The sequence below is a fragment of the Rousettus aegyptiacus genome, unplaced genomic scaffold (assembly GCF_014176215.1).
Source record: "Rousettus aegyptiacus isolate mRouAeg1 unplaced genomic scaffold, mRouAeg1.p scaffold_m13_p_9, whole genome shotgun sequence".
Lineage (NCBI taxonomy): Eukaryota > Metazoa > Chordata > Mammalia > Chiroptera > Pteropodidae > Rousettus > Rousettus aegyptiacus.
The window spans coordinates 76,654,875-76,681,108 of record NW_023416312.1 but is presented as its reverse complement, the minus strand read 5'-3'; the positions used below and the strand labels follow the sequence as shown (position 1 = coordinate 76,681,108).

The window sequence follows — 26,234 nt, the reverse complement described above, 5'->3', positions numbered from 1 at the left end:
ATGTGTCTTCAAACTAATGAAATTTGATTGTGGTTGTCTAGGTGTATTATCTGTCAAGATTTCAAATTCACCATAGTAATTGGTGAGAAAGCTTTTAATGAAAGGATTTTTACAGTTTGATGTACTTCCTAAGGCAAGGGGATGGGTTAAGGGGTAAAAGGAGGTCTGTTGTGTACATAGCTCAGTTGCAATAAAGCTTAATGGTCATGTCAAAATGTCAATGTATTCAGCATAGGTACATTTGTGGGGAGATTTTTTCCTTTTCCTATATTCCTCAAAAGCTCTAATATAGATAACCAATAAATGTTGAAATATGTATGTGTGCATGTGTGTGTGTACAAGAGAGATTATGGTTATGTAAGCAGAATCTAAATACTATTAGCAGGAACTACTTCCCAAATCACTTTGGGAGGCTCTTCTTTTTTCTGCCTGCATTTAAAAAATTAAAAATTCAAATGACCTATGACAACCATTACAGAGTCTAGTGTCAAGACAAAACATCCTCTGTGAGTAATTCAGTTGTGCTTCATGGGGCTTACGATGTTACAACTCGGAAGACGGGACAATTTTCTTGGTGGTCTCCAGACAAAGTTCAGTTCTGTCCTGACTAGGGCAATGGAGCAAGCCACATCTCTCCCCACTCCTCTCCCTTTATGCTAATTTTCTTAAAAGGGTAAAATTAGTATTAAACATTTCATTAAAAAAACAAACCTCCTTTTATTCCCTGAACTACCTTCAGTGAGGATATGGCCAAGTAGCTGGAAAAGAAATCAAGCATTGTAGTTGTCTTCTAATATTACTAGGGGTCTGAAGTTAGAATTTTGAAATTGCTTTTTCTGCCAGTGCTACTTTTTAACATGAATCTGTATCAGGGTAAATTTCCAAGACCTAGTGGAGAATGATCATTTTGGTGCAGCTTTCCAAATCATAGTGGCATTTCTCTGGGCAATGACAATAAAACTATCGACTTGTTTTTTAGCCTAGGTACCTCCACCTCTGGTTGGAACATTTAGTTTTGGAGCTGCTGTCTAAGGAAATCAGTTTTAAAGTCAACAGGATTGTTGGTAATATTTCAAATGTCTTTTCCAGTTGTGTGTCTTTCCTGATGTAACAGGTCCCTCTGTGCCAGTGACTTTATGTGATTTGTAAGCTAACTGCTAAGGATGGCTCAGAAAATGAGAGAAACAAAAGAACCACTTAAAAATACCACTATTTAAATGACAGCCTTACCCAGGAAGAGTAAAATGTCTGCAGGGCAATTAGAAATAAATTTTATTGTATTTATTTCTTTCTCTTAGTGGAGGAACTAGAGAGCTTGCTCCAGGCTGTTTTATGGTATTACTATTTGATCCCTGTGGTTTTAAGATGGAGTGCAAATGGAAACAAATGAGCTCGTGTAATGTGTACAAAAGTTAAATGTGATCTTGTTTTATCCTAAAGTTCAGAAAGCATGCCGTCAGAGGTCCCATATGTAGAGGAGTTACTGTTCTTAAAATTGCCTTGAAATTATTGAGAATTGAGTGAGAAGTGACATGCTAGGGCAGTTAAGTCCCTGAGTGAGAGATGATGTGTTCTTGCTGGCTGCCTTCTCTGATCTATGGGGCTCAAGGAGGGTGAAGTAGAGGACTTAGGACAAATGGCTTCAAAACCAATTGATTGGGCCTCCCCGTATGATATGAATACCAAGTTTACCCTTTATTAGGTTTACATAACATTTTTGTACAAGCAGGCTAAAAGAGTTCATTTTTCTATATTGCTCACTTCCATACTTAGATCATCAACCTTTGTATGCTGCCCTGAGGAAATTACCTAAGAGTCCTAGTGCTGCCACTGGTGACCAATTGGAGGAAAAGAATAAGTGGCACGAGGGAATTACAAAATGATTTGCACTTCCTTATACCTTGAAATATCCAGCTCCTTCTCTTATCAGATTTTCAGAACAGTTCCATTTCCATACAAATTACTCATTGGCTGTAAAGGTTACTAGGAATTGGTGAGCATTAGAAACTGTAAATCAATTAGAATGTGGTAATAGCTTTGCCCAGAATTGAATGTTGATTCAAATTGACTTCAGTTACATGGTGCTCTTTAATGAAACCATCATTGAATGGATTAGTAGACGCTTTACTGATTTTTGAGAAAGACATAAAATGTGTAGGGGATGGGGTCTGGGCATGGGGACAATGACTGTTTAGTTACACTTTCAAGCCTTTGTGCTATTCTTCCCAGAGAGCCTCCTTTACCTGCAACATGGATGAATGGCTTTTGAAAGCTTAATGAGAATTGATGCCATCTATCGATTACCATTTAAAAAATCTTCCTAATTTCTAATCGTTGTTGAAGGAAAAATGCTTTCCAGTGGAACAGGTATTTCTTGTCAGAAGGTCTAATCTGGTGTCTTGATAGCCTAAGTGGTCAATTACCTCATATAGCAACTTGAAGCTTATTGGGAAGGTAAACATAAGCTCTGTTAAAGTTGATATCAAACCAGATTTCCATGGAGCTGATTATGTGCTAACTATTCAGCAGATGGCTTCCTGCCCTGAAAGGTATGAGTGATTTCATGAGGACAGGGGATTATTCCCAGATGAGCTTCTAGTACTGTTATAGTAGAGAGGGTCAAGGCTAGGTTAGTTCCAGAGGATGTTCATATCATTTTAATGCTTTTAGTAGTAGGTCCCTCTTTGGTTGGGAATTATGACCTGCTCTGTCAACAGTGGCAGAAGTGAGTTAGAGATATCCAGAGCCAATGAGAATTCTTGCAGGATCCCAGAATTAACCATTTCTCCTTCAGGGTATGAAAATCTATTTATTCTGGACTTTTGAGGAAAAGTCAGTAATTATACCTTCCATTCAATAACTTGATTATTGGTTGAAGAGAGTGACTAAATGTTTCCTTTCTACTAAGTGGCTTCTGGAACACTGCTGGTAGCAGGTAGTGGTAATGCATAGAAGGAGTCTGTTTTCTAATCAAAACCACCATATTTTCCTGGTTGGGGCAATTGAAGAAACATTTGAGTTCTTAAAACATTTCATTGATAACCTTTCTTATAGTCCAGTTGCTATAGAACAAAGATCTTGATAGTTTATGTAAAAGTGGTCTATTCATCACATTACCCTTCTATAATTTTCTGCCTCTATCTCCTTTCATCTTTCTTCTGAACAGTGTTTATGCAGCTTTACTAACCTTTGCAAGTTAACAACTTGCTGTTTTCCCACTAAGGTTTGGCCTATGGAGGGGGAGATGAAAAGGGTAATAAGTCTATTCATGAACTTAAAATAATTATCAGCTTCCTTGAAAATTGAATTATCAGTAAATACATGAATACCTGAAACAACTGTAATACATTTGAATAGAAAACCAATGTCTAAAATAGAATATGTAATATGTAGTTCATCATACCTCAGAGTCATAGATAGTCAGTTACCTAACTTCTGTGAACTGCTGAGACATAAAATCACGCTTTTGTAAAAGCTAGCAAAGAGAATATATATTATTTAGTTCAGTCCCCTCATTATTCAAGTAAGGGGACTGACAGAAGTTAAATGACTTTCCCGAGGACAAACAATCACTTTGTGACGCGGTTGGGTTTCAAACCTGGGAATTCAAGCTTAGAGCTCGTGACTTGTTGCACAGGAGTCTGAGTTCTAAAGGACAATGAATTAGGTCACTAACCAAGGAATGCTATATTTAAGATGCTCTGCCTTGATTACACTCCCACCATTTCCAAACCCACCCTTAGGAGCACTGTAAATTTGTCATTCTGAGATGATAAGATGAAAACCAGCAGACCCAATTAACTATGAAGAACTTACTCTGAAAAATTCCTTTGTTGATCCGGAGTCCAGGGTCCCATATGCAATTTCAGTCTGCTTAGCTAAGTCTTCAGCACTCTCTATGGGAGAAACCATCCTCTCCACAGTCAGGAAAGCAGCAAGATTGGCAGTATAGGAAGAAATTATGATCAGGGTGAAGAACCACCAAACTCCTCCAACAATGCGCCCAGAGAGTGACCTACAAAACAAAATAAAGACCAATCCAGACCCAGAGGGGCCGAATTTCAGTTTAAGAAATCCTTATTTTTATTTCTGGAAAGAGGATCGATTTCAGTGTAGCTAATGAAGGAGGGGAGTAGATGATGTCAAGGAATTAACACATCAAACAAAAGTAACACGTTAACAACACCTCATGTCATGATGGCATATGATGATGATACATGCATAATGTTCTTTAGGCCTATGAGGTTTTCAAAGTAGGTTTTTTTTATTGAAGGAAAGATCTTTGTACTGGCTCCAGCTTACATGTAGTAAAATTGTACTTATTGGATTCTCTTCCTGTGAGCTTTGCTGGGCACACCTGTGGAACACTGCTCCATTTCCTTTAAGGCAAGTGGTTCTCAGTTTTGCCTGCACAGTAGAATCACCTGAGATCTTTTTTAAAAATCTCATACTCAGACCCAACCAAGACCAGTTAACTCAGAACCTAGGAGGTCATACCCAGATATATGTATTTTTTAAAGCTCATCAGGTGATAACAGTGTGCAGTCAGTGTTGGAAATCACTAATGTCATGGGAGAAACAGTCGCGAATGTTTGTATATTTAAAGAGAAATGGGTAGGTGTTGGTGAGTACTCTTTACTTTGAGTTTAGTAAATTTAATAAAGACATTGACATATTGTGGAGTTGGTCACCCATGAGGCAAGGAGCCATAAGATAATATTTATTATTATCTTTATGTAAATGGCTAGTGCGGCTCAGGAGCTTAGCTTCAAGGATGAAAACTCTTCCCTTTTATTAACAAGGCTTAGCACACAGGGCAGGCCTCAAATTAAGCAGGAAATTATCTGTATAATAGGATATGAGAGGCACTAAAAGGTTTGTCTACCCTTCTCACGCCAATAACCAAATAAACAAAACCACCTTCAGTGGTCTACCATAAAAATTCTTACTATTGAGATTACCTTCTGCCATTTTCTTCAGGAGGCTTGGTCAAAATGTAACATTGACTTCAACAGCACCCATTATCACAGTATTCAGAATTAGTCTACCCAATTAGTAGTGAATGGGACAGAAGATGAGTAAGTTTTAAAAAGGGGAAATTTTGTTCTTAAATGTAACTGTACATTGGCATTGTCTGAGGGTGTGTGTTAAAATGCAGGTTCAGAATATCTGAGTGCTCAAGAATCTGCATTTAAAAAAAATTATTTTTAAATTATAGTTGACATATAATATTATATTAGTTTCAGTTGTCCATGATAGTGATTAGACATTTATATACCTTGTGAAATAATCCCGATAAGTCTAGTACCCACCCAGCACCATATTTAGTTATTACAATATTATTGACTATATTCCTTATGTTGTACTTTACAACCCTGTTACTATTTTTAGACCTAGCAGTTTGTACTGCTTAATCTCCTTTACCTTTTTCACCTATGCTCCCACCCCTTAAATATCACCAGTGATTGCAGTGGTCTGTAGACCCAACTAAGAAATATTGTTCTTCTACATTAGTGATTCTCAACTCTGCCTGCACATCAATATGATCTGGGGAGCTGGAGACAAAATAAAGCAAACCAACAAAAACCATACCGAGGCTCCACCCCAGACCAATTAAATCAGAATCTCTGAGGATTGGACCTAAGCAGCAGTATTGTTATAGAACTCTGGTACAGCCAAAATTGTGAGTCATGGTCCTACATGATAAGTGCTATTCAGGGAGAGGGTCCGTGGGAAGTTAGGGGGTTGTGTAAGGGCATTGAATGCTCAACAATGGTTAATGGCTTATACTGAGGAAACTTCCTTTCACAATGTTGGTGAAGGCTAGCTTTGTCTGCAGAAATGATAATCTGGTCTGTAGGTTTTATAAAATTGCCACATTATCCCTAGAATAGTTTCGCTCTGTGGTAGGGCTTCATCCTGGTTAGGTTATGTTTTCTCATGCCCATAAAAACTCACAGGAAAAGAATCCACTCTGTCATAAAGTCAAGAATGGGTGTAGGAGCTTGGCACATCTCCAGGCTTTGTGGGAAAAGGGAAGTTCTGGATTGAAAGCTGGCAAATCAAGCTCTTCTTTGTTTGTACTTGCATTTTTACCACTTTGAAGCACATTTAAATTCCTGTGTCCCAAAATGACCTTTTATTAGCCTCTGAAAAATTCAGTTGTTTAAGATTTTTGCAGTCTGACCAAATAATTTTGGCAGGTATTTTGATATTGCTCTTTATTGATTAACTACAACAAAACTATTTGATTTTTAAAAAGTTTGTTATTCCTACTGGTCCCTGTATGCTTAAAACAACCCTTATTTATTTATTTCTGAACATAATCAATTTTAGCTTTTTGGATGTGAAAATCTGCTTTGCAACAGATTTTTCTAACTGACAGTTATACTCTCTCTGGATCTCAACTGGAAACATTTCCCTTTTAATCAGAGTCAGGAAGGTGTCACACTTCCACATGCTAGAACTTTACACAATATTTCAATTATGAATTTGGACCTTTCACAGTCTTTCTTCATTCCGGACATATACATTTAATTTATTTGTGACTGATCTAACTATGGAAATAATTTAATATATAAAAGATTAATGCTCCAAGATATTATCCATAGTAACAGGATAATAAAAATGATAATCATAATAGTAACACTTATTGAGCACTTTCTATGTACCAGACTCTGATTGCTTTATATATATATCAACTCTTTTAATCTTCCATCCCTATGGTTAAGTACTATTTTACAGATAAGAAAACAGGTATTTTACAGATAAAGAAATTGAAGCACAGAGAGGAGAAACAGGAAATAATCTGTACTTATACAGAAATGCCCACATTTTTGTTGTAAATACTCATAATTTGTATAAGAAAATCCAGAATGGTGTGCAAATTATAGAAGGTTCAATTTTCCTACAAACACTGAGAAATATAATTTCAGGAAAACCAAACATGTTTGGATAATTACTGTTTATTATCTGTTGTTCATTTGGAATGGAACTGTAAATGTCATTCTTGTTTGGAATGGTGGGGTTTTACTGAGACCAAGGGGAAAACTGATTTTGGAGTATTTCCAGAATCATGATTTGGTATGGAAAGAGGGTATATTCTGCTGCTCCAAATACTAATAGTTTATGCACTGTCTACTTGAAATATAGAGAAAAATACAGAACTTTATAGAAATTACACTTGTGCCATTCTGTTGAGGCTAATGGACTATGGCTATGTCTCTATGATCTAAAATCAAGCCTGCACATCATAATCTGGTTATTTTGGCTATTTTAATAGCTGAATTAGACAATCACATGCTTGATTGATGGGTCAGCTCCATCACATTTTTAAAAGAATCTATTGAAACAAGACACGACTTTATAGTTGCGTTAAAAAGACCTGTCATTTTCCAGAATATTTTCCTCCATTAATGCAGTTTCAAAATGTTTAATATTCATTTCAAATAGTTTCATTGCACAAGACAGACTTTTAGGTTAGCTTAATGAAATGGCTGTAAAATGATGAACATTTAGTATTTATAAAATACATTTTAAGGAGCACATCATACCTTCTGAAGAAATGTAAGAAGAGACATGAAGTTAAATTAGCAACAAGAGAAAAATAGACAGAAAAACACTGCAAAATTACTCTTCTTCTCTGTAATTATAAGAAACTAGAGTTTCTTGGTTAATAATAAAATGTATTTTTATGACCTCTGAAATGATAATAAAAGTAAGCAATGTGCTATAACCTTTATCCTGTAAGTAAATTTTGAAATGCGCACTTTACCAGCTTCACAAAATGAAGAGCTGGAACTTCAAACTGATTCTCCTTTGCTCAAACTCTTTATTATTCCCTTTCCCTGCTCTTTTTTCAAAGTATGCCTAATTTTGTACTCTGCTCAGTTCTATGTCTGTGACAGATTTTTTTTTAAAAAATGTGCAGAATCAATCTTTGGCTCTTATAGCCTTTTCTGATGGGACTAAGTAACGACCTCTCAAAGACTGAAAAATATGGATTTTAGCCAGAAAAGTCATGAAATATTTGTAATAAAAATCCTGCTATTACATCATTAATTTATTACCACATCACTACTGCTTCGAAGTGAATTTGCGAAATGAAGACACTAGACATACATCAGCAAAGAAAAAAGATATTGCTTAAAATGGAGCCAAAATATCCTGTTGTCTTTGATCCATTTATTTTATCTCCTTCATGTCTTTTATTATTCTGCATATACTTTTCATTTTAAAGGAGGATCTATGAGTCAACTAACTTGGACAAAAATCTATACCCTGTCCCCCAAAGTATTTGATGTCTCGAAAACTTAACAAGAGAGTACTGCCTTTGGAATGATTTGCACACAGCAATAGGGTCCAGTTAGTGTGTTTTCTCCATTTTCTGCATTATAATTCCCACAGTCCTCACATCTTTAACTCGGGTAGCCCTCAGATGTCCTGCAGCTTCAAAGAAACTCAGCAGGGGGAGCATTTGTCTGGAAAGACTTAGACTCAGGACTGCAAAGCAATTCTATCAAAGTTTTAAAATGAAATAAATTTCAGGTTAAAAAAATGCAACCTCCTGTCAATATTAATAAGACATCATGGGATAATACAATCAAAATATTTGTAAGTGATGTAACCCTTAAGGAAAGCACTATATGGATTCAAGAAGGAATATTATTGGTTATTTCTCATCAGAAACCAGCTGTTTGGAACTAAAATTTTGGCTACATTTCTAGAGAATTTTAGGGACTTAAATGCAAATGTAACATTAACTATTAGTATTTGTAAAACTAGGATGGTTAAGGACAACCAATTAAAATGATAATACCTAACATTTATTGAGAACTTACTATGCACCAGGTGCTGTGCTTTACATTTTATACATGCGGAACCAGGGTTTAGCAATGTTTATTAGCCTTCCCCAAGTTACAAAACTGCTAAGCAGATTGTGAATCTAATGAGACTAATGCTAGCACCCACATACTTAACTATTATGTTCCCTCCATCTGGCTACATCTACTGCCTAGCTCTCCATACCTTGCTTACAGGAAGAGGGTTGAATGGAATCTCCTCATATTTTCTTACCCTGACTCCCCCAACAAATCAGTTCATAAATGGCTATAACCTCGGCTTATTACTTTGATTACTCTCTCTAAAGGTGATTTATTCTCCAGCTGAATTGTTCACTCTGAACAATTGGGGTAGTTGAAAATATCAAACCTAATATTGACAGACTCTTTAAGCTTCTAGGTTATTGTCAATAGCTTTATTTAGTAGAAATGGAATGACGCTCAGTTTTCCTCAAGATTTCTTACTGCTAATTTCCTAGTCTTTTTGAGTGAATGCATGCTTAGCAGTATTTGACATGCTCACTGCCTACTTTCTTTAAAAACAAGGGCAAAGGCAGGTTAATCAGAGGTTGGTAGACTGAGAAACAGCTCTTGTGTATGAACACGAGGAAAAGAATGGAACAAGTGATGCACCTTGTGTTTGGTAGTGAGATGCAGCGTGTGATAATGGAAACAATTGTTCTGCTGGCTCTTAAAATCCCTGTGACCTTGGGTTCCATCACATTATCTCTCTGAGCACTGAACAGATCATGGGTTTTGGAGTTGGTTTTAGATTTGAACACTGGTTTTGCTATTAGCTGTGTGCTTGGCAAATTATTTAACCTGAGTGTCACATTCTTCAACTTAAAAATAAGTATAATGCTCACTCTGTGGCAGTGTTTTGAGGATTAAAATCCACATGATAATGTAGGTAAAGTGCTCACACATGATGGGAGATCAGTGAAGATTGTTGTCTCTCTGCCTTCAGTAAATGGAAGCAGTTGAGTTCATTTGTCTCTGAAATCTCCTGATATATTTGATAATTTTTTTTATAATGGTCTTTTGTGATTCCTTGAATTGCTTTAATTTTGAGAAAAGTCAGAGTGTACAATGCATGCTCACATTCCAAGTATGGCAGAATAAAGCAGAAATATAGTATAATGTTGATGTTTGCAGTCAAGACAACCATAAATCTTAGAGTGCAACTATGTTGTTATCAGGAATTTTGAAACCTGTTAATAGACAAGTGCATTTTGGTGGGGCTTGCTGTTATACAATTGAGCACAAATATATAACCAATAGAGCTCTCAAGACAAAGAGAAACTTGTTTCCTTCTTACTGGTATATAATAAATATGCAAAGAAGTATAACATTTATCAAGAGGCTTAAAGACATAATCTCTTTTGAAGGACACAAAAGACAGTGTTGGGAGGAATAACCCTTATTGTAAAAAGTATAGAGCTCATAAAGGTAATAATTTATTATTCAAAAGCACAATTAGGATAATACTTGTTACTCTAGACCAGTGTTACTCCATAAGGTGTGTGCTCCATTGAGCTGTGACCAGCATTTAAAAAAATGAAATAGAATAGAAAATACCAAAGTGCATGGCTTACTGTAAGGGTAATGTTTGGTAAAACTTTTGTTACATACAAATATGTGTACTGAGTTGTGATGGATCATTTCTTGCTGAGGGCCATGGTCAAAAATTTTGAAAGCTATTGCTCTGTATTACAGTATCTAGTGCAGTATAATAAAATCTGTATCTTTAAAAAAAAGCATTAGACGTATTTCAGTGCCACACAAGAGCCACAGCTTAAATTCTGCTACCAAAATAACAACAACAAAAAAATCTGTCCAGCTTGCTATTTTTAGGTTATTATCTTTAAATTATGACTTAACAAAGCAATATGCATAAATTTTTTTGAAAAACAAATGGCCAAGAGCCCTGTTTAAGTATACAGAGTAGTATGCAGCACTCCAGTGGAGACATCACAAATTTAGTTTTGAAACTTCACTTAAAGAAACCAATAAAATCTCCAGCCTTAATTTAGCATTGTCTCAAAACAGATTCCTGGCCATGTTAAAAATCATTCAATTATGAAATCATTCAGAAATCCTAATCTCTTGAAGTGAATATTTGAAAAAATAGGAAAAGAAACTAGCAAAACAAATAAAGTCCCAGGTGATATCACAAATGAAACAGGGAGTGAAATAATTTGGAGAATCTGATCAAACAGATTGAAGGTGGCAAAAAAAGTGTGACTTAGACAAATGAGGCTTGCTCCACACATTATGCTAAAAAGCTACTGAAGATGGTCACCAATAAAGCATATTGCAAAACTTTATTTTAAATGTTCTGTGATCTAAGTGGATAATATCAAAATGTAGTATACTTTAAAAATATGGTAGGTGACCTCCTGAGTCCTTATATTCTAAAGGTAAAGTCCTTTGTGTTTGTATGATTGATTTTGGTCAGTATTTGGATACACAATCAATTTTACTAAAGCTACAACTTTTTATTTCTGTAAAAAAACATCTTTTTTCTGGTTATAAAGACGTTGCATTTGTTTCCAATATTTTATGATTATGAATTCACCACCATTTCTATTTAGGTTACTTAACACTTAAACTAAGTAAGTGAGATCTAGGACATTCATGTTCAATATTTTCAATAGCACCGTTGAAATAAAATTTGTATAGCATAAAATTCATGAATATAAGTGTACAATTAATGATTTTAGTTAATTTAGAGTTGTGCAGTCATTACCACAATTGTTTTGGAACATTTACCCCAAGAAGTTTCTTCATGCCCATTTGTAATCAGTTCTGACAAGGCTGGGGCTAGGGTGAAGCAAGTGAGGTGTCTGCCCCATGCATAAAAATTAAGGGAGTGCCAAAAGTCTCACTAATCAAGATCAATAGCATTGTAATGCAATATTTTGTAAAATATCAAAATTAATGCCCAAAATTCATGATGACAGAAAAAATTTAAATAAAAACTGGACCTGATCCCTGTACATGCTCTACTCACCCTCACTTGCTTCATTCTAATCTTGGTCCCGATTAGCCCCTCTCTGCTCCCTCCAAGCCCCTGGAAACCACTAATGTGCTTTCTTTCTCTATGGAGTTGCCTGTTGTAGACAAATGGAATAATACAATATGAGATATTTAATAAATGGAATTCAATAATATGTGGCCTTTTGTGTCTGGCTTCTTTCATTTAGTATAATGTTTTCAAAGTTGATCCATTTTGTAGCATGCATCAATAGTCTGTTCTTTTTACTTGCTGAATAGTATTCTATTGTATGGGTATGCCACATTTTGATTATCCATTCACTTGTTGATGGACATTTGAGTTGTTTCCACTTTTTGGTTATTATAAATAAAGTTCCTACGAACACCTGTGCATGCCTTTTTGTAGATATGTTTTCTTTTCTCAGGTAAATAACTAAGTGGAATTGCTGTGTCATAATTTAAGTATATGTCTAAGGATAAGAAACCACCAAACCATTTTCCAATTTGGTTGTAGCATTTTTCATTCATACCACTAATGAATGGGAGCTAAGTAATTCCACATCCTCATCACCACTTGATATTGTCAGTCTTTTTGATTACAGCCATTCTAGAGGATGTGTAGAGGTATCTCATTGTGACTTTAATTTACATTTCCCTAATGTATAATGATGTTGAACATCTTTATATATGATTATTAGCCATTTGTATATCTTCTTTGCGGGAATGTCTATTCAAATCTTTTGTTTATTTTTAATATAGGGTTGTTTTCTTTCTATTGTGTTTAAAGAAATCTTTATATAATCTCGATATAAATCCTTTATTAGATGCATGATTTGCTAATATTTTCTTTCAGTCTGTGGCTCGTCTTTTCATTTTCTTACTGGTGTCTTTTGAAATATGAAAGTTTTGAATTTTGATGAAGTCCAGTTTATCAATTTTCAAAATGGATTGTGCTTTTTGTGTTCTGAAACTCTTTGTCCAATCCAAGGTCACATAGACTTTCTCCTGTTTTCTTTTAGAAGTCTTATAGTTTTAGTTATAAAACTTGGACAAGATATTACAATGGATAGTTCTAGACAGTCTGAGAAGAAAATGAAAAAGGAAGGACACTGAAAGGGGAAGATAGGAGGGTTTTAAGGAAGAATTCTCTCTTTTTAAATTTTTTTTTTCTAGATTCAGTCTCTGAACAAATGAGAAATGTTTTAACTCAATTTATGAGGAAACAATGCCTGTTCGATCTGATTAAGGTTTAATATTAACTTTATTTGGATAATATTAATATTAGCTGGCTATGTTGCCTTTATCCAGAGTTCAAATGTTTGTTATAATGTGTTTAAATATGTAATACTATAGAAATACACAAAAGATACCCAAGGAATAATATACTCACTTCACGAATGCAAGAAAACAAAATGACTTGATGATAATTTGTTGTTAAATGGAATGTTAAATGAAAGAAATCTGGACTTGAGATGGGCGAATACCAGTTGTGCATGAATGGATCATGGCCATAAAATGCAAAGAGACATTTGGTATGACATGGAAACAAACCTTGGAGAAATATCACATCCTTGCTGCATAAAGGCACCCAAGGAAAACCAAAGACTGTTAAATATTCCAAATTCATTTGGAGGATCAGGAGGGTTTTGTGGGTCACGAGGTTCTTCATTGTTGTCTTCCAAGTGCCATTCATAAGGGCTGAATCTGCTGACTAGGAAAAGAACTACACTGACTCCAATGTAGGCGAAGACGATGCACATCCAGATTTCATAAGCCAAGGGATCCAGAAATGAAAATACTCCTGGTTTGGATTTCTGAGGCTTCTTTATCATGATGGAGATTCCCAGACTCATAAATGGCTTTGAGAAATCTATGACTTCTTCGCGGACCAATGTTATAGTGAGTGGAGCAACAGCTATATCAGCCCTCTGGAAAAACAAAATTTTTTTTTTTTTACTTTAGAGACAGTATTTCCATCAGTCATTTGACACCTAATATACCTCTTTGGTAGAAATATAAAGTCTTACATCACTACAACCAATTGATTTGTCAGTGCTTTGGTTAGAAAAGTAGTAGATTCAATGGGTTCTAAAATGCTTTAACCTGATGGTAAATTAAGGAAAGAACACTTGCTGGCCTTTTGTCCTCTGAGACATATTGTCTTAAGGCAACTGGCTCAATTATTTTTCCTAAATTTTTTGCTACCTTGCAACACAACTTGTACTCCCTTGTGAAATATCACTGTTTAAATCTTGCTTTTTTAAAAAAAAATTCTTTAAAAAATTTTCATGCTTTTATATCTTATTTGCCTCATTTGACTGGGAATTCTTGTGGGGCAAGCATAATAGTTCATATTTCTTATATGTGCCTTCCTCCCCACCATGAGGTGCAATACAAGACTACTTGAGAGTTTGCTATTATTCTTGAATTATTTTTTTGAGAGTAAGCCTATTAACATACAGGATCTTTAAAGGTATAGACTCGAAATTCTATTTTTGTATCAATCACTGCAACAGATCTTAAACTAAAGAAATCATAATGCCTAAAAATAAGTTGTTGATTATTGAATATAATTCAATGGGCTTATGTAGGCAAACATAAAAATTCTGCATGGGTAATTATAAGAGCAAAACAGCTATTAGAATGCATATTAATTTATATAGTAAGCCATCAGTTCTAATGATAAATATCAGTGTAGTACTTACATCAATAAAATAAATGTGTCAGTAGGACACTGCATAATTAGCTCTGGCAAAGGCAGACAATGTTTTTATATTCTCTCCATGAAAATAGGCATGGAATTTCTGTACTTCTTTTGTCTTCCACAATTGTTCCTTTATGACAGTAGTAAGTTTTAGTCTGAAGCCAGGACTTAAAATGCATACCTAGAAAAATGTTTCTGACCAAGGAGATGCTTTTGGATGGTATTTCAGATATGAAGTGAAAACACCAATTTTGATGATAATTTTTGCTATGTTAGAGTTATGCCTCAATATCCCTACCAGTGGGTAAAGGTGGGGAGAGAATGATGAAGTCTGAGATAATGTTTTCAAAGAAATGATTTTTACTACCTTGACTCAAACTGGTTAAGAAACACTTCTTAATTAATTTCAGGAGACATGTAGATAATAAACAGCCAGCTAACATTTATTCAGTACTTAGTTTGTGTGAGGTATTGTGCTAAGCACTTTGTCTATATTATCTGATTTAATTCTCATAGCAACCTTGTGGTTGGTATATGATCATTCCCATGTTAGAGAAGGGGAAACTGAGGCACTAAGAGGCTAGGATTAGAACCCTAATTTTCAGATTCCAAAACTCACTCTCTTAACCACAATAATGTTCTAATCCATAGATACTTGCAAGTTTCTATATACACTACTTTCATGTACAATAACAACCTCAGTCAACCCCTCTCAGGTTCATTACAGTACATGTTTTAGTATCTATTCTGTGCCAAGCACTATTCTTTGTGCTAGGGATGAGGCAGTGAGCAAGACAGACAAAACAGACAAAAATCCTTACCCTCATGGAGGACATCCTATATTCAAATGGAAGCTGTAGAAAGTAAGCACTTACTGAAGTGAAAAGCCTGCTGACCAAATCTACCTTGATGGCTCACTACCATCGCAAACTCACCATTTCTAAAATTAAATGCATCATCTATCACCCTAAAGCTGATTCTCCTCTATGTCTGTGAATGAAGCTTATTCTAAACTTTTCCCAGCCCCTAATCCTTATCAGTCCTACTCTCCCTGCAGATGATCTTCCCTCTTTACTAAGATGGAAGCCATCTAATATGAGCTCTATCACATCACCGCCCTCTTTCTCAACATATTGCTGTATCTTCATCCATTCCTTCTATCATTCTTATGTCATCAAAAATGAACTCTAAGATTTGTTTTACTTATTCTTTGCATACCATATTCTTTTGTCTCTTCTTAAAACTTAGCTCTATTTATTCTCTTTTACTATTTTTTCTCCTTCTCATTCTATGCCAGCAGTTATGAACATGTAGTTCCCTGAACTAGCAGCATCAGAGTCACCTGGGTACTTGTTAGAAATGCCAGTTCTCAGGCCCCACCCTAAATGTATGAAATAAGAAACTCTGGGGGTGGGACTTAGGTGGTCATTCAGGTGATTCTAATGTTTGCTGTAATTTGAAAACCATTGACTGATCTTGTTCACTTAAAATCATATTCAGGTGATTCTGTTTACTGACGAATAAAAATGAAAAAAAAACCCCACCTTCTTTTGATCCTACTACCTCCTTAATCATATGACATCTTTTACTATCATCACCAATCTTCTTGGAAAATACGCCTTTACTATCTCTTGATTTTAACACCACTTTATCCTTATACACCTGTGGTCAAACTTCCATCCCCTCCAATTTACTGAAATTGCTTCTTGAACTATATACTTGGTTACCAAATTCAAAGACCTTCCCTCAGACATCAATTGCTTATGTGACACCACTGACCTTTTGCACTATACAGGCATACCTCAGAGATATTCCAAGTTCAGTTCCAGACCACTGCATTAAAGTGAGTATTGCAATAAAGGAAGTCATACCTTCAATTTGTAAGAAACAAAACATCTGTGATGCACAATAAAGCAAAGTGCAATAAAACGAGGTATGTCTGTAGACACCCTTCTAGTGGCTCTCTGATACTGAAAATGATGGGTTCTCCTACTTCTCTAAATGTTCCTTCTCTGGCTTCCCCTTGCCCCACCCCCAGTTCTGCCTTCTCGGTGAAGGTGTAACTTTGCACTCCACAGTTGACTCACTGGGTCTGGCTTAGAAGATAATTATTGAAGATTTGTGGAATAAACAAGACTCCTTTAAGGTTCTGTTCTTCACTTTTCCCCCTTCAGCATTACAATTTATGGCTTCACCTCTTTCCTCATTGCAGCTAACTCCTAAATCACTAGTTCTACATTTCTAACTGGAGGGAAGCCAAAGCCAAATTTTTGTCTATTTTACCCTTTTGCCTAGGGCCAGACCTGGTCCTAGAAACAAAAGCTACTAAGAAAAATAGAATTGGCCAGAAAGATAGTGGGTTTTTAAAATTTTTTGGCAGAGAGAGTCTGAATCAGCTAGAAAGAGCCTTGTCGTGCCAAGAGAATTCACAGATAAAGCCTCTTTTTGTCCTTGCCAACATATTTTTGCCTCCTGCTTAGAATGTGAAAATGTCCCCAGTAGTAGAATTTCACATTTGATCTCATTTGAATTTAATTACTTAATTTAAATAGTTTGTGATCTTTTAAGTGTAAATAATTGATAGTTCTAAGAGAAATCACCATTTCTTTATTTTGGGAAGAAGAAATAAAGAGCATTTGTGTGAAAAAATCGCTTTGGCCTGAATTTAGGGGAATTAGGCTCTTTTTCCAATAGATAGGGAAAAGAGTTTGAGAACCTCGATATCCTTTAAGAGAAAAAAAACCTAACTCTGTAATTGAAACACCCACCAGATGATGAGCAAAGCTAAATACTAATAAGAGACAGGTAACATCTGGTTCCCAGGAATATGCAGCAAAAGAACAAATTCTTGAAGGAAGCCATTCCTAGTGCGAAGTACTTTTGACACAAGACAACAGGAAAAACCTGCTCTCCTCAAGAACTTGTCTTTTTTCCCCCTCAGCTTAGCTTTTCTACCTTTTCTGAATTGTTTCTTTCTAAGGAGCTTTTTCAAAGAAGGTGGAGTTTGTTTTTTGGAGAGTGCTCCCTCAGTGAAGAACAGCACCAAATCTGTGGTCAGTTAAGCCTTTTTGATGTAGACCTGACTCCAAATTGAGAATTCCCATGCTGAACCTTAAAAAAGACCTATTACATGTCAGATGGGTACTAACTAGACTTAATGGGTGATCGCTTTGTAAGTTATATAAATATCTAATGATTATGTTGTATAGATGTCAACTGTAATTGAAAAATAAACCTGTTACAGACAGAAAAAATACAAAAGGCAGAAAGGTGGAAGAAGGATCGACTAATAGAAGGGAAGGGGGCTACTGATCAAGCCTCCAGGCAAACTCTTTCACCTTGTATGTGCTTGGTGAGACCAAAGCAACAAAACTGTCATATCAGCTCATAGCCAGCCTTGAAGAAGCCCTTGCCTTCTACCACCATTATCCCCTCCACCATATGAAAAAGAAGTTGTGAGAGTTGATTATTTCAGGACCTGCTTGGCATAATATCTAGGGAGGTATCCACATGAATATTAAAGAAGTTGAGAGGAGCAGGTAACTAGTGTCAGAACATACCCATTTAGCTCTCCTGGGACTGCCATAGTAAGTAGATAATGGGGAAGGTCACTTCCAAGGTAAATTAAAGATTTAGGAGGCCATCACTGATGAAAAAGTGAAAAAGGCAACTCCCCAAATGGCATTCCTTTTCTGGTTTCTGCTCCTTATGAAAACCAGTCGTAGCTGGGAGAGAGTGTTAAAAATTATCCATGGGGCTAGGGAGTAGGCGAACTTCTGACTCAGTAAATGAAGTGTTTTACTTGTGGTGTCCTGAACCTGTCTAGTGGCCTTTTGTCCCCAAGCCTCTGTCTGTGCTAGCAGTAAGGAAGTCATTTTAAGAAACCTCAGTGGGTAAGTAGGTGGTATGAGGGTGTTTCAAGTGATAAACAAAACGCAGCAAATAAAAAGCTCAGGGAAAGACTTTGCTAGGGCTTTTGCTTACATTTCGACTACTTAAAGTATTTTAATCAAGCAGCTTAAGAGTAGCTATGTGGGCTCAGTAAACACGCCAAATTAGATTTGATTTTTCCACTCACCAGTGGCAAACCAGCAGCAACTGCATTATTGGAGAGGATTTAGCTTGAGGGGGTTTATAATCCTTTTCATAGGTAGATTGCCAAAGTCATAAATTTCATAAAACTTAAAACCTGACCAACTCATATGTATATGAATGATGCACTTAAGAATCTGACAAGTTTGAGACAGAAATGTCAGTTTAAATGTCATTAAAATCTTTTTTAAGCTGAAAGGCTTATGTTATAGCTTAAAAGTATTTTCATCTGATTATCTGATACAAAAGTTGGAACCAACCTGGAGACTGCATGAGCAGTAGTTTGTCAGTCACCATTTTACAGCACTTTCTGAAAGCAAAGTGCGGGAGAGAGGAGGTAGGTAATGTACTGGCATATAATGCACACAATATTGTATGTTATCTGAGAGAAGACACATGACCTGTTTTATCTCTGGATCAACCATAAGCTTCTAGTAGCTTTTGGCAGACATTTCCATTGAAAAGCTTAAACATGTTGGAAAAGGAGTGGGGCAGAATCAAACTAGACAATGGGAATATAATAACTGCATGTCGGGGGACAAGATGTAAACTGCTTTACTGGCTGTACTTTGTGCGATATTTACTGTTTGCAATTGTTAAGATCTGGATAAAGAGATAAGGTCTATTTAAAACTGTGCAACAACAAGCAGTGTCAAACAGGGTCTTCTTGTTTCTTTATCTAGAACAGAAGTCCCAATCTGGATCTCCTGGTTAGGGCTCCTTTTCTTTGCGGGAACTGAGAGAGTTAAAGACAAAATGAAGATAAAGAAGTGTCTCTGGATCTGGGTAAAGGCCTTGTGAAACTAAATATGCTTGGAAATATTTCCCCAACCTCTCAGCTCAGAATGGCAGACTTCCATGAGTCTTTAATGGTCTTTCCTGGAGTTCATATGCATCATTCGAAAGAGAGAGACATTTTCATCAAACCATCAGCTTTTCTGCCAAAGCCAAATATAATCACCTGAAGAATAGAACACAGCATCTGTTACTGCACTCTTGCTTCTCTGCCTTTTAGCTGGAAGGACAGATCGACTTTATGTCTTTCTTAATGGAAAATAAATCTATCTTAGGATAGTGACAACCTAAGAGATAATTTCTTTTAAGTAGAGAAATATCAGTGCGAATAGCATCTATAAAATTGTCATTTGTCCTGGGAGTGTGAAGGAGTCTGAGGATGCCCAAGGGATGTAACCTGGAATCAAACATCCTCAACCCCATCTTCATCCCCAAGCTCTCTGCTTTCTTCTAAGCCAGAGGTGCCAGTCTTCACAGTAGTTTGGATTTTCTCAAAGCAGCTACCTGCCTTCCACCTCTCCATCTTTATCCTTAGTTCTAAGTGCTAGAAACATAAGGAACATGACAGCAGCATGTTGGGAGGTGTCCTTTTGTCAATTAGGATCTTGATTTTATTCTGGCCCTTTTCTTGACTCTTTTTCTGTTAAGTTATATCTATTTTTAAAGGACAGAAACCCCCTGATGTCTACACTGAGTTTTCAAATATTTCAAATGATAACTGGAGATGTATGTTACATTATCCTGGAGGGCACAGGTAAGCAAGAGGGGTATGTTGAATGGAAAAGCATATAATTCAACAAGATTGGAAACCCCTTAAAGTCAAGTAGGGATGCTATATCCGATACAACACCAATCTTCCTATAGTCTGACAAACTTAGTAAACTGAGTCAATATGACACAATGGATAGACAACTGGATCAGGATTCATGAAACCTGAGTTATAGTCTAAGCTCTGCCAAACTGTGTGATTATTTTTTTGACCTTGCCACAATACTTGCCATCATTCCTGTCATTCCTGTCCTACATCAGGCTTTTGGTTTCCTGGTTTACCCAATGGGCAGTTCTAATGTCTGGTCCTGGCTGGTCCCTATATTTATCTGTAAAATGAATGAAAAGGTAGGCTAAAGCATGGCTAAGAACTTTGCTAGAAAAAAATGTTTTTAAATGTCCTGTTAAAACTCATGCTATTGGGGAGCCAGAAAAACTTGTGGTCTACAAATCATTTGACTTGGAGTCAATTACCATGTTGTGATGTTACAGACATCCAGCTTAAAATCAAAACTGGTAAAAGCAGGTAGACAGTTTCAAGTCCATAATGTTCTGAAGAGCTTTTATAATGGGGCACATTGTGTCCTACTGACGTTTGTTTCAAAAATAGACTTCTTAGGGATACAAGGTACCCCAAACATCAATCTTGATTTGATTTTCTTTAGAGGAAAAAAGACCATTTAGAAATCATCTGAAAAGAGGCTGATTGGCTTCTTTATTCTTTAGCAAATTTAATCCATTTTGATTCTTTCTTTAGACTTATGGCAGATATTTAAATCTCCTTTGCAAAACATTTTTTCATTTCTGCCTTTCTTTATTTTCCCCTCGACTGTGATCTGTTTTACATACTTAAAGCATAAGAGAAAATACCCTAAAGATAAAGCAGTACCTATCTGTGTAGTTTTCATGTTCATTGTAGGAAATAGTTTCACATTCCCCCTCCTTTTGCTTATTAAGCACTTAGGGAAATCACTGGGGATTTTCTGTCCTTTTTCTTAAGCATCTTGCAAACCACAAGAGACCAGACCTGCCAGAAACAAATGCCTGTGTTTTCACTTTTCTCCATTTCTATCAATGATAGAGGAATTGAAAACTTTCTAATGCTGAAAGATTAAAACTTCTAAATGAAGATGAAGACACATATAGCTTATGAAATCATGATACTCCCTAACAGAGAGCTCTTCAAGCATGACAAGAATGTCCATTTTTCATAGGCACTGGTTTTAGAAGAAAGTAAAATTTGGCAGTCCACTAAAATGGGTTGGTTTGCTCTCAATTTCCTGGAATCACCTTGTGCTATAATCCCAGAAAGCATTAGAAACTTGTTCCAGGTCAGGGGAGAGAGATGGAAATTTCTGAAAGAGCCTTCCATGGCTATTATTTTTGTCTTTAGTAGAAAGAACTTGAGGGAAAAGATGGGAAGGATCCTTCAGAATTTTTTTTATCTATGCAGCATCAGAAAAATGACTTCTAAATTACTAAACAAATAAAGGGCTCTCTAATTCTCAAGCTCCCTCACACATACACAAATTGGAAAGAAGAAGAGAATATGGTAAAGAAGACTGCCAGAAGAGAGACCAAAACCCAGTGAGAAAGCTGGTTTTTGTCTGAACAGTGTCAGTAAATCTGCCTTGCTCTACATGGCTGTGTCTAATGTCCTGCTCAATGCCAAGAGGGCACTGAACTATTTATAGAGTATGATGGGTTTTCTTTTGAGACAATAGAGATCTCTGGCTATTGAGTCATGATGGGCTGGTAGAACTCATGTCAGCTCTACCTTTGCCCAGTGAAAACTGACACCTTAAAGTCCTTGCCATGCTTCTGTGGCCACTCTTCTCAGAATGGCTAAGACACCAGGAGCCTTTATAATAAATTTCAACTCTTTTTTGGGATGGGATGGCACTGAAACAATACTTTGGCTGTTGGTTAATAAAGAGCAATGGTTAAAGAACATGGATGTCATAGTCAGAGACCTGGGTTCAAATTATTGATTTGCTATAAGCTGTTTGATCTTGGCATGAGACTTTACCTCTCTAGGCTTCAATGTTCTCTTCTGTAGAATGATAACAATGGCACCTCCCTTGGAGGTATGTTGTGAAAATTAAGTTACATAATGTCTGTAAAGCACTTAGCAGAGTATCTGGCAACCAGGAGATATGCCACAAATAGTAGCTAATAATAATAATGACAACAACGACATTATAAGATTATCATCTCCTACCATGAACTCAATTTAATACATATTGGCTGAGAATTACTGCATTCTAGGCATTTACTTATTAGAGCAAAAAGTGATTATCTACTATATAACAAATGATGTGCTAAGAGCAGGAAAAAGCTGTGAGCAAGACAGAAACTTTTGGAGCCTGAGCATTGGAAAGAAGAAGGAAAAAAAGAGAAGATTTGATTATCATAAAATAAGAGGTCAGAACTTCTCAGCGTCCTTGGAGAGCATGATAGGTGCTCTGCCCTTTGCTCAGGCCCCTCTCTCTGGCATTAGAAGTTATTCTACTTCTCATAACTGGATTCACTTGAATCTCACCTGAAACTCAGCCTTGCCTCAGTTCTCAGGACTAACATTGACCCAAGATAGTAGATAATTGGCTCCAGCACCATAGCTGGGGGCTAAGGTTCAAATTACCTTGCTGCTTGTCTGACCAGAGGATGTTGTCCTAGGTTTGATACTTGAGGTCCATCTAATTTTAAGCCTTAATTCCCTTTATACGACCTTATGTTTAGAAATGAGCTTCTGCCTTTGTGCTTGTTCCTGAAGACCTGTTCTATAAACTTATTTAGCAACCCCAATACTATTTTATGATTGGATAGCTATACTATATTCTTGCTAATACCCATTCCGAGCACTGGAATCTATATCTTGAACCTCAATTTAATAGGTAACTTCGATGTTTGCTTCTTAACAGCTTCTTTTCAGTATATCTACCCCCTAGATTCCTCTGTTTTCTAACCTGTTGTCTGTCTGTTACAACCTTTGCTACTTGGGTAGTTCTCTAGTGGCTGGTTCATCCAGTGGGCTGTTCTTATGCCCAGTTCTGCTTGTCTCCATATGCCTTACTAGGTGGCCCAAGATCTGAAATTCATAATCAGAGGCCAAAACCCTTTAAAGCAAAGCCATTGAGGATCTCTAAAGATACTGCTATACCCTTCTGAAAGGCCCTAATTATTGGTAAAATTCTTTTGTACTTGGCCAATGGACAAACCCTTGATAAAGCCATTCTGTTCATTCATTAATTTATTCAACAAATATTTGTTGAATTTTCATTATGTTCCAGGTTCTGAGATATTAAAATAAATACTTGTTCTCAAGAAGTTCATAGTTGAGTTGAGACAATTGAATTTTTAAACAGATCATTATAATACAAGTACAAAGATATTATAAGAAAGCAAAAATTACTCTAAGGAAGCAAAAAGCAGGGGCACCTAACCAGACAGCAGGTGGGTAAATGGGATGAGAGAAGGCTTCCTGAAAGAGGTGACACCTCTAAGTTCTGGAGAACTTGTAGGTGATGTTAGCTAGCTCAGAGTGACAAAAGCACTTGCAGGCATCCCCTAAGTGAAAGATGGGCACCTTCAGGGAACAACACATTCTTTGCTATAGATGAAACATTGAATGTGAAGGGGAAAGAGTACAAGATGAAGCTAGAGAGGTAGGCAGGTGCCAGATATTGAAGTGCCTTATTTGCCATCCTAAGGAACTTAGGAACTTATTCTCAAAGTGGCAAGTTACAATAATGTGAAGATCTTATTTGCCAAGATAAGAGCAGTGGCAGGGCAACCAGTTAAATGACTAACAAGTGGTAATAGCCTTAACTAAGATGATGATGGTGGGAATGAAGTGTGTCTCGATTTGAGAGACATAAGACTAGAATTGATAGGACATAGTGACTGACTAAATATGAGGGAAGCGATGAGAATAGATAATCAGGTTGCTTAGGCAACTAGGTTGGTGGTGATTCTGCTGCCTAAGACAGGGAATACAGAAGGAAGAGATTTTCAATAGAGAGCAGGCTGTGCTTAATGTTGCCAAACACAGTCTCCCAATTCTACTTTCCTTTTAGTAAAATAATCTTATTGCCCAAAGGACACTATTGACAAGCTACTTTGACAAAATTCAACTGTAGAAGAAAACCATTTTTCTTACAGATCATATGAAAATGATATAATTGGATAAGTATCACACTCAAAAATTAAATCCTCTTTGTTAATTGGAAAACATAAAAGTAAATGAAAATAGAGTTGAAAAGAACTTACACCATAGACAAGTTCCCCAACCATGCCATTCCATATTTTAGTCTCTGGGTCCCTTGCACCATATTTTCCATCGCCGACAATGGACAATTTGTATTTGATTCTTACGTGTTTGGCTATTTCATAGGCTAAGTCTACACAATAGCCTTCATATCGCTCATTTCCTTCCAGTTGCTCATGGTTCTTCTTATACATTACATACGGTGATTCCTTTAGGACCAGAAGGAAGATCAAAAGATTACTCTTATACATTTTTCTAAGAGATGATAAATGTAATCATGAAGTGCCCTCCCCACCATGGCTATTGAACTTTGGTGTCTGAAAAGAGACACAATTTTTTTCTTAATAAACAGAATAGCCTTAATCAACTATTCACTAGGCTGCATATTCCTTGGAGTCCTTAGCTAATGATTTAAGGAAGTAGAGAAGAATTTGTTATTTTTGAGTTTGAAAGAGGGACCAGTTTCTACCTGTAAAGTTTTTGATTTAGTCAAACCAGGTAGAGGTATTTCCCTTAGTTAAATGAAGTTGAACTGCCTTTGATTCCTTGGAGTTTACCACATAGGAACCATGGCTGGCCCAGGCAAGCCCTAGGGAGGCCTGTGATCTTTGTGAGGTCAGAGTCTGTGGCTTATTCATTTTTACATCCGCAGGGCCTAATACAGTACCTAGGACAAAGTATTTGATATGTATGTTTAAATAAATGGTAAACTTTGGCCAAATTTCCATTTAATTAATCATAATTTCAGACCTAGTGTTATACTCATTTTTAACCAAGGTTTCTACTTTATTTAGTAAAATTATACCAGATTTTAGAAAAACATTTTAAAATGAAATGAGAATACTATCTCACATTTCAATAGTGCTTTGAATTTTGCAGAAAATCTTTACATGGTGAATATTGTCCTTAAATGGTCCTACGACATTAGTAAGAGATTATTATACTTATTCATAAATTAAAAAAAAAACAACCTGAGGCTCAGAGAAGTTGTGACTTGCAAAATTAAGCACAAGTTTACTGGTCTACTACTGGTAGACCTAATATTGGAACCCCATTCTACTCTCTCCTCCACGCAATGCTGTCTTCCACATGGTGAAGAATTAAATTTCAAGTTCAGATGAAACGTCAGTCCCAGAGTAGAAAGAGGTGGGTAAAGAGGAGAATATCTGAACCAGTTCCAAATTCCTATTATTTTTCTTTTTTAAAATGACATTCAATTCATCATAATGGCAAGATATTTTAAGAGGTTCCTAAGCTGATCTGTTGGAAGTTTTCACTGCTTGAACTTGTCTTTCCTATTGGCTGAATAATGCTTTCAGAGAGCAGAAGCCTTAATGTACAGAGTCCAACTACCTTCTGTCCATACTCACCAGAATGGTAGTCACCACTATGGTCCGGTTCTCTGAGGATGCACTGTCATTGCTGATTTGCTGATCTGAGAAAGGCACAAACCTTTCATACTCATTCCAATAGCCAGCCTAGAAAGAACAGATATTTGACCTGGTTGTCTGTTTTTTACTCAAAAAGTATGCCATGAAATTCATGTGCTGTTGTGGAATAAACTTTTTTTTTTCTTTTTCTTTTTTAGTCGCTTGAGCTTTACAAGGATTGACGTCTCCCTCTGTCTTGCCATTCTCATCAGGGCCCCAACACTGACATATAAAAATGTGCTGTTCCTTCATCCTGGAGGTTCCCAACTCCACCTCACTTTTACTGATATTTTGTAAAATAATTAAGCCCACCATAAGATGATCTGTCTTTTTTTCCTTTA

The 26,234-nt window shown here is 36.3% G+C and overlaps 1 protein-coding gene across 9 annotated transcripts in view; it reads right to left on the bottom strand.

Moving 5' to 3' along the window:
- GRIA3 (glutamate ionotropic receptor AMPA type subunit 3) overlaps nucleotides 1-26,234 on the bottom strand; it is a 346,637-nt gene that overhangs the window by 64,568 nt on the left and 255,835 nt on the right. For all 9 annotated transcript variants that reach the window (XR_004952901.1, XR_004952902.1, XR_004952903.1 and 6 more), the window contains 4 exons: nucleotides 25,834-25,941; nucleotides 24,466-24,672; nucleotides 13,389-13,765; nucleotides 3,817-4,015 (listed from right to left, as the gene is read on the bottom strand). Coding sequence is in view for 6 of the 9 variants with exons in the window: in XM_016136089.2 (XP_015991575.1) it covers nucleotides 3,817-4,015; nucleotides 13,389-13,765; nucleotides 24,466-24,672; nucleotides 25,834-25,941 (891 nt within the window). In the remaining 3 variants the exon portion in view is untranslated. The remainder of the gene's footprint in view (nucleotides 1-3,816; nucleotides 4,016-13,388; nucleotides 13,766-24,465; nucleotides 24,673-25,833; nucleotides 25,942-26,234) is intronic.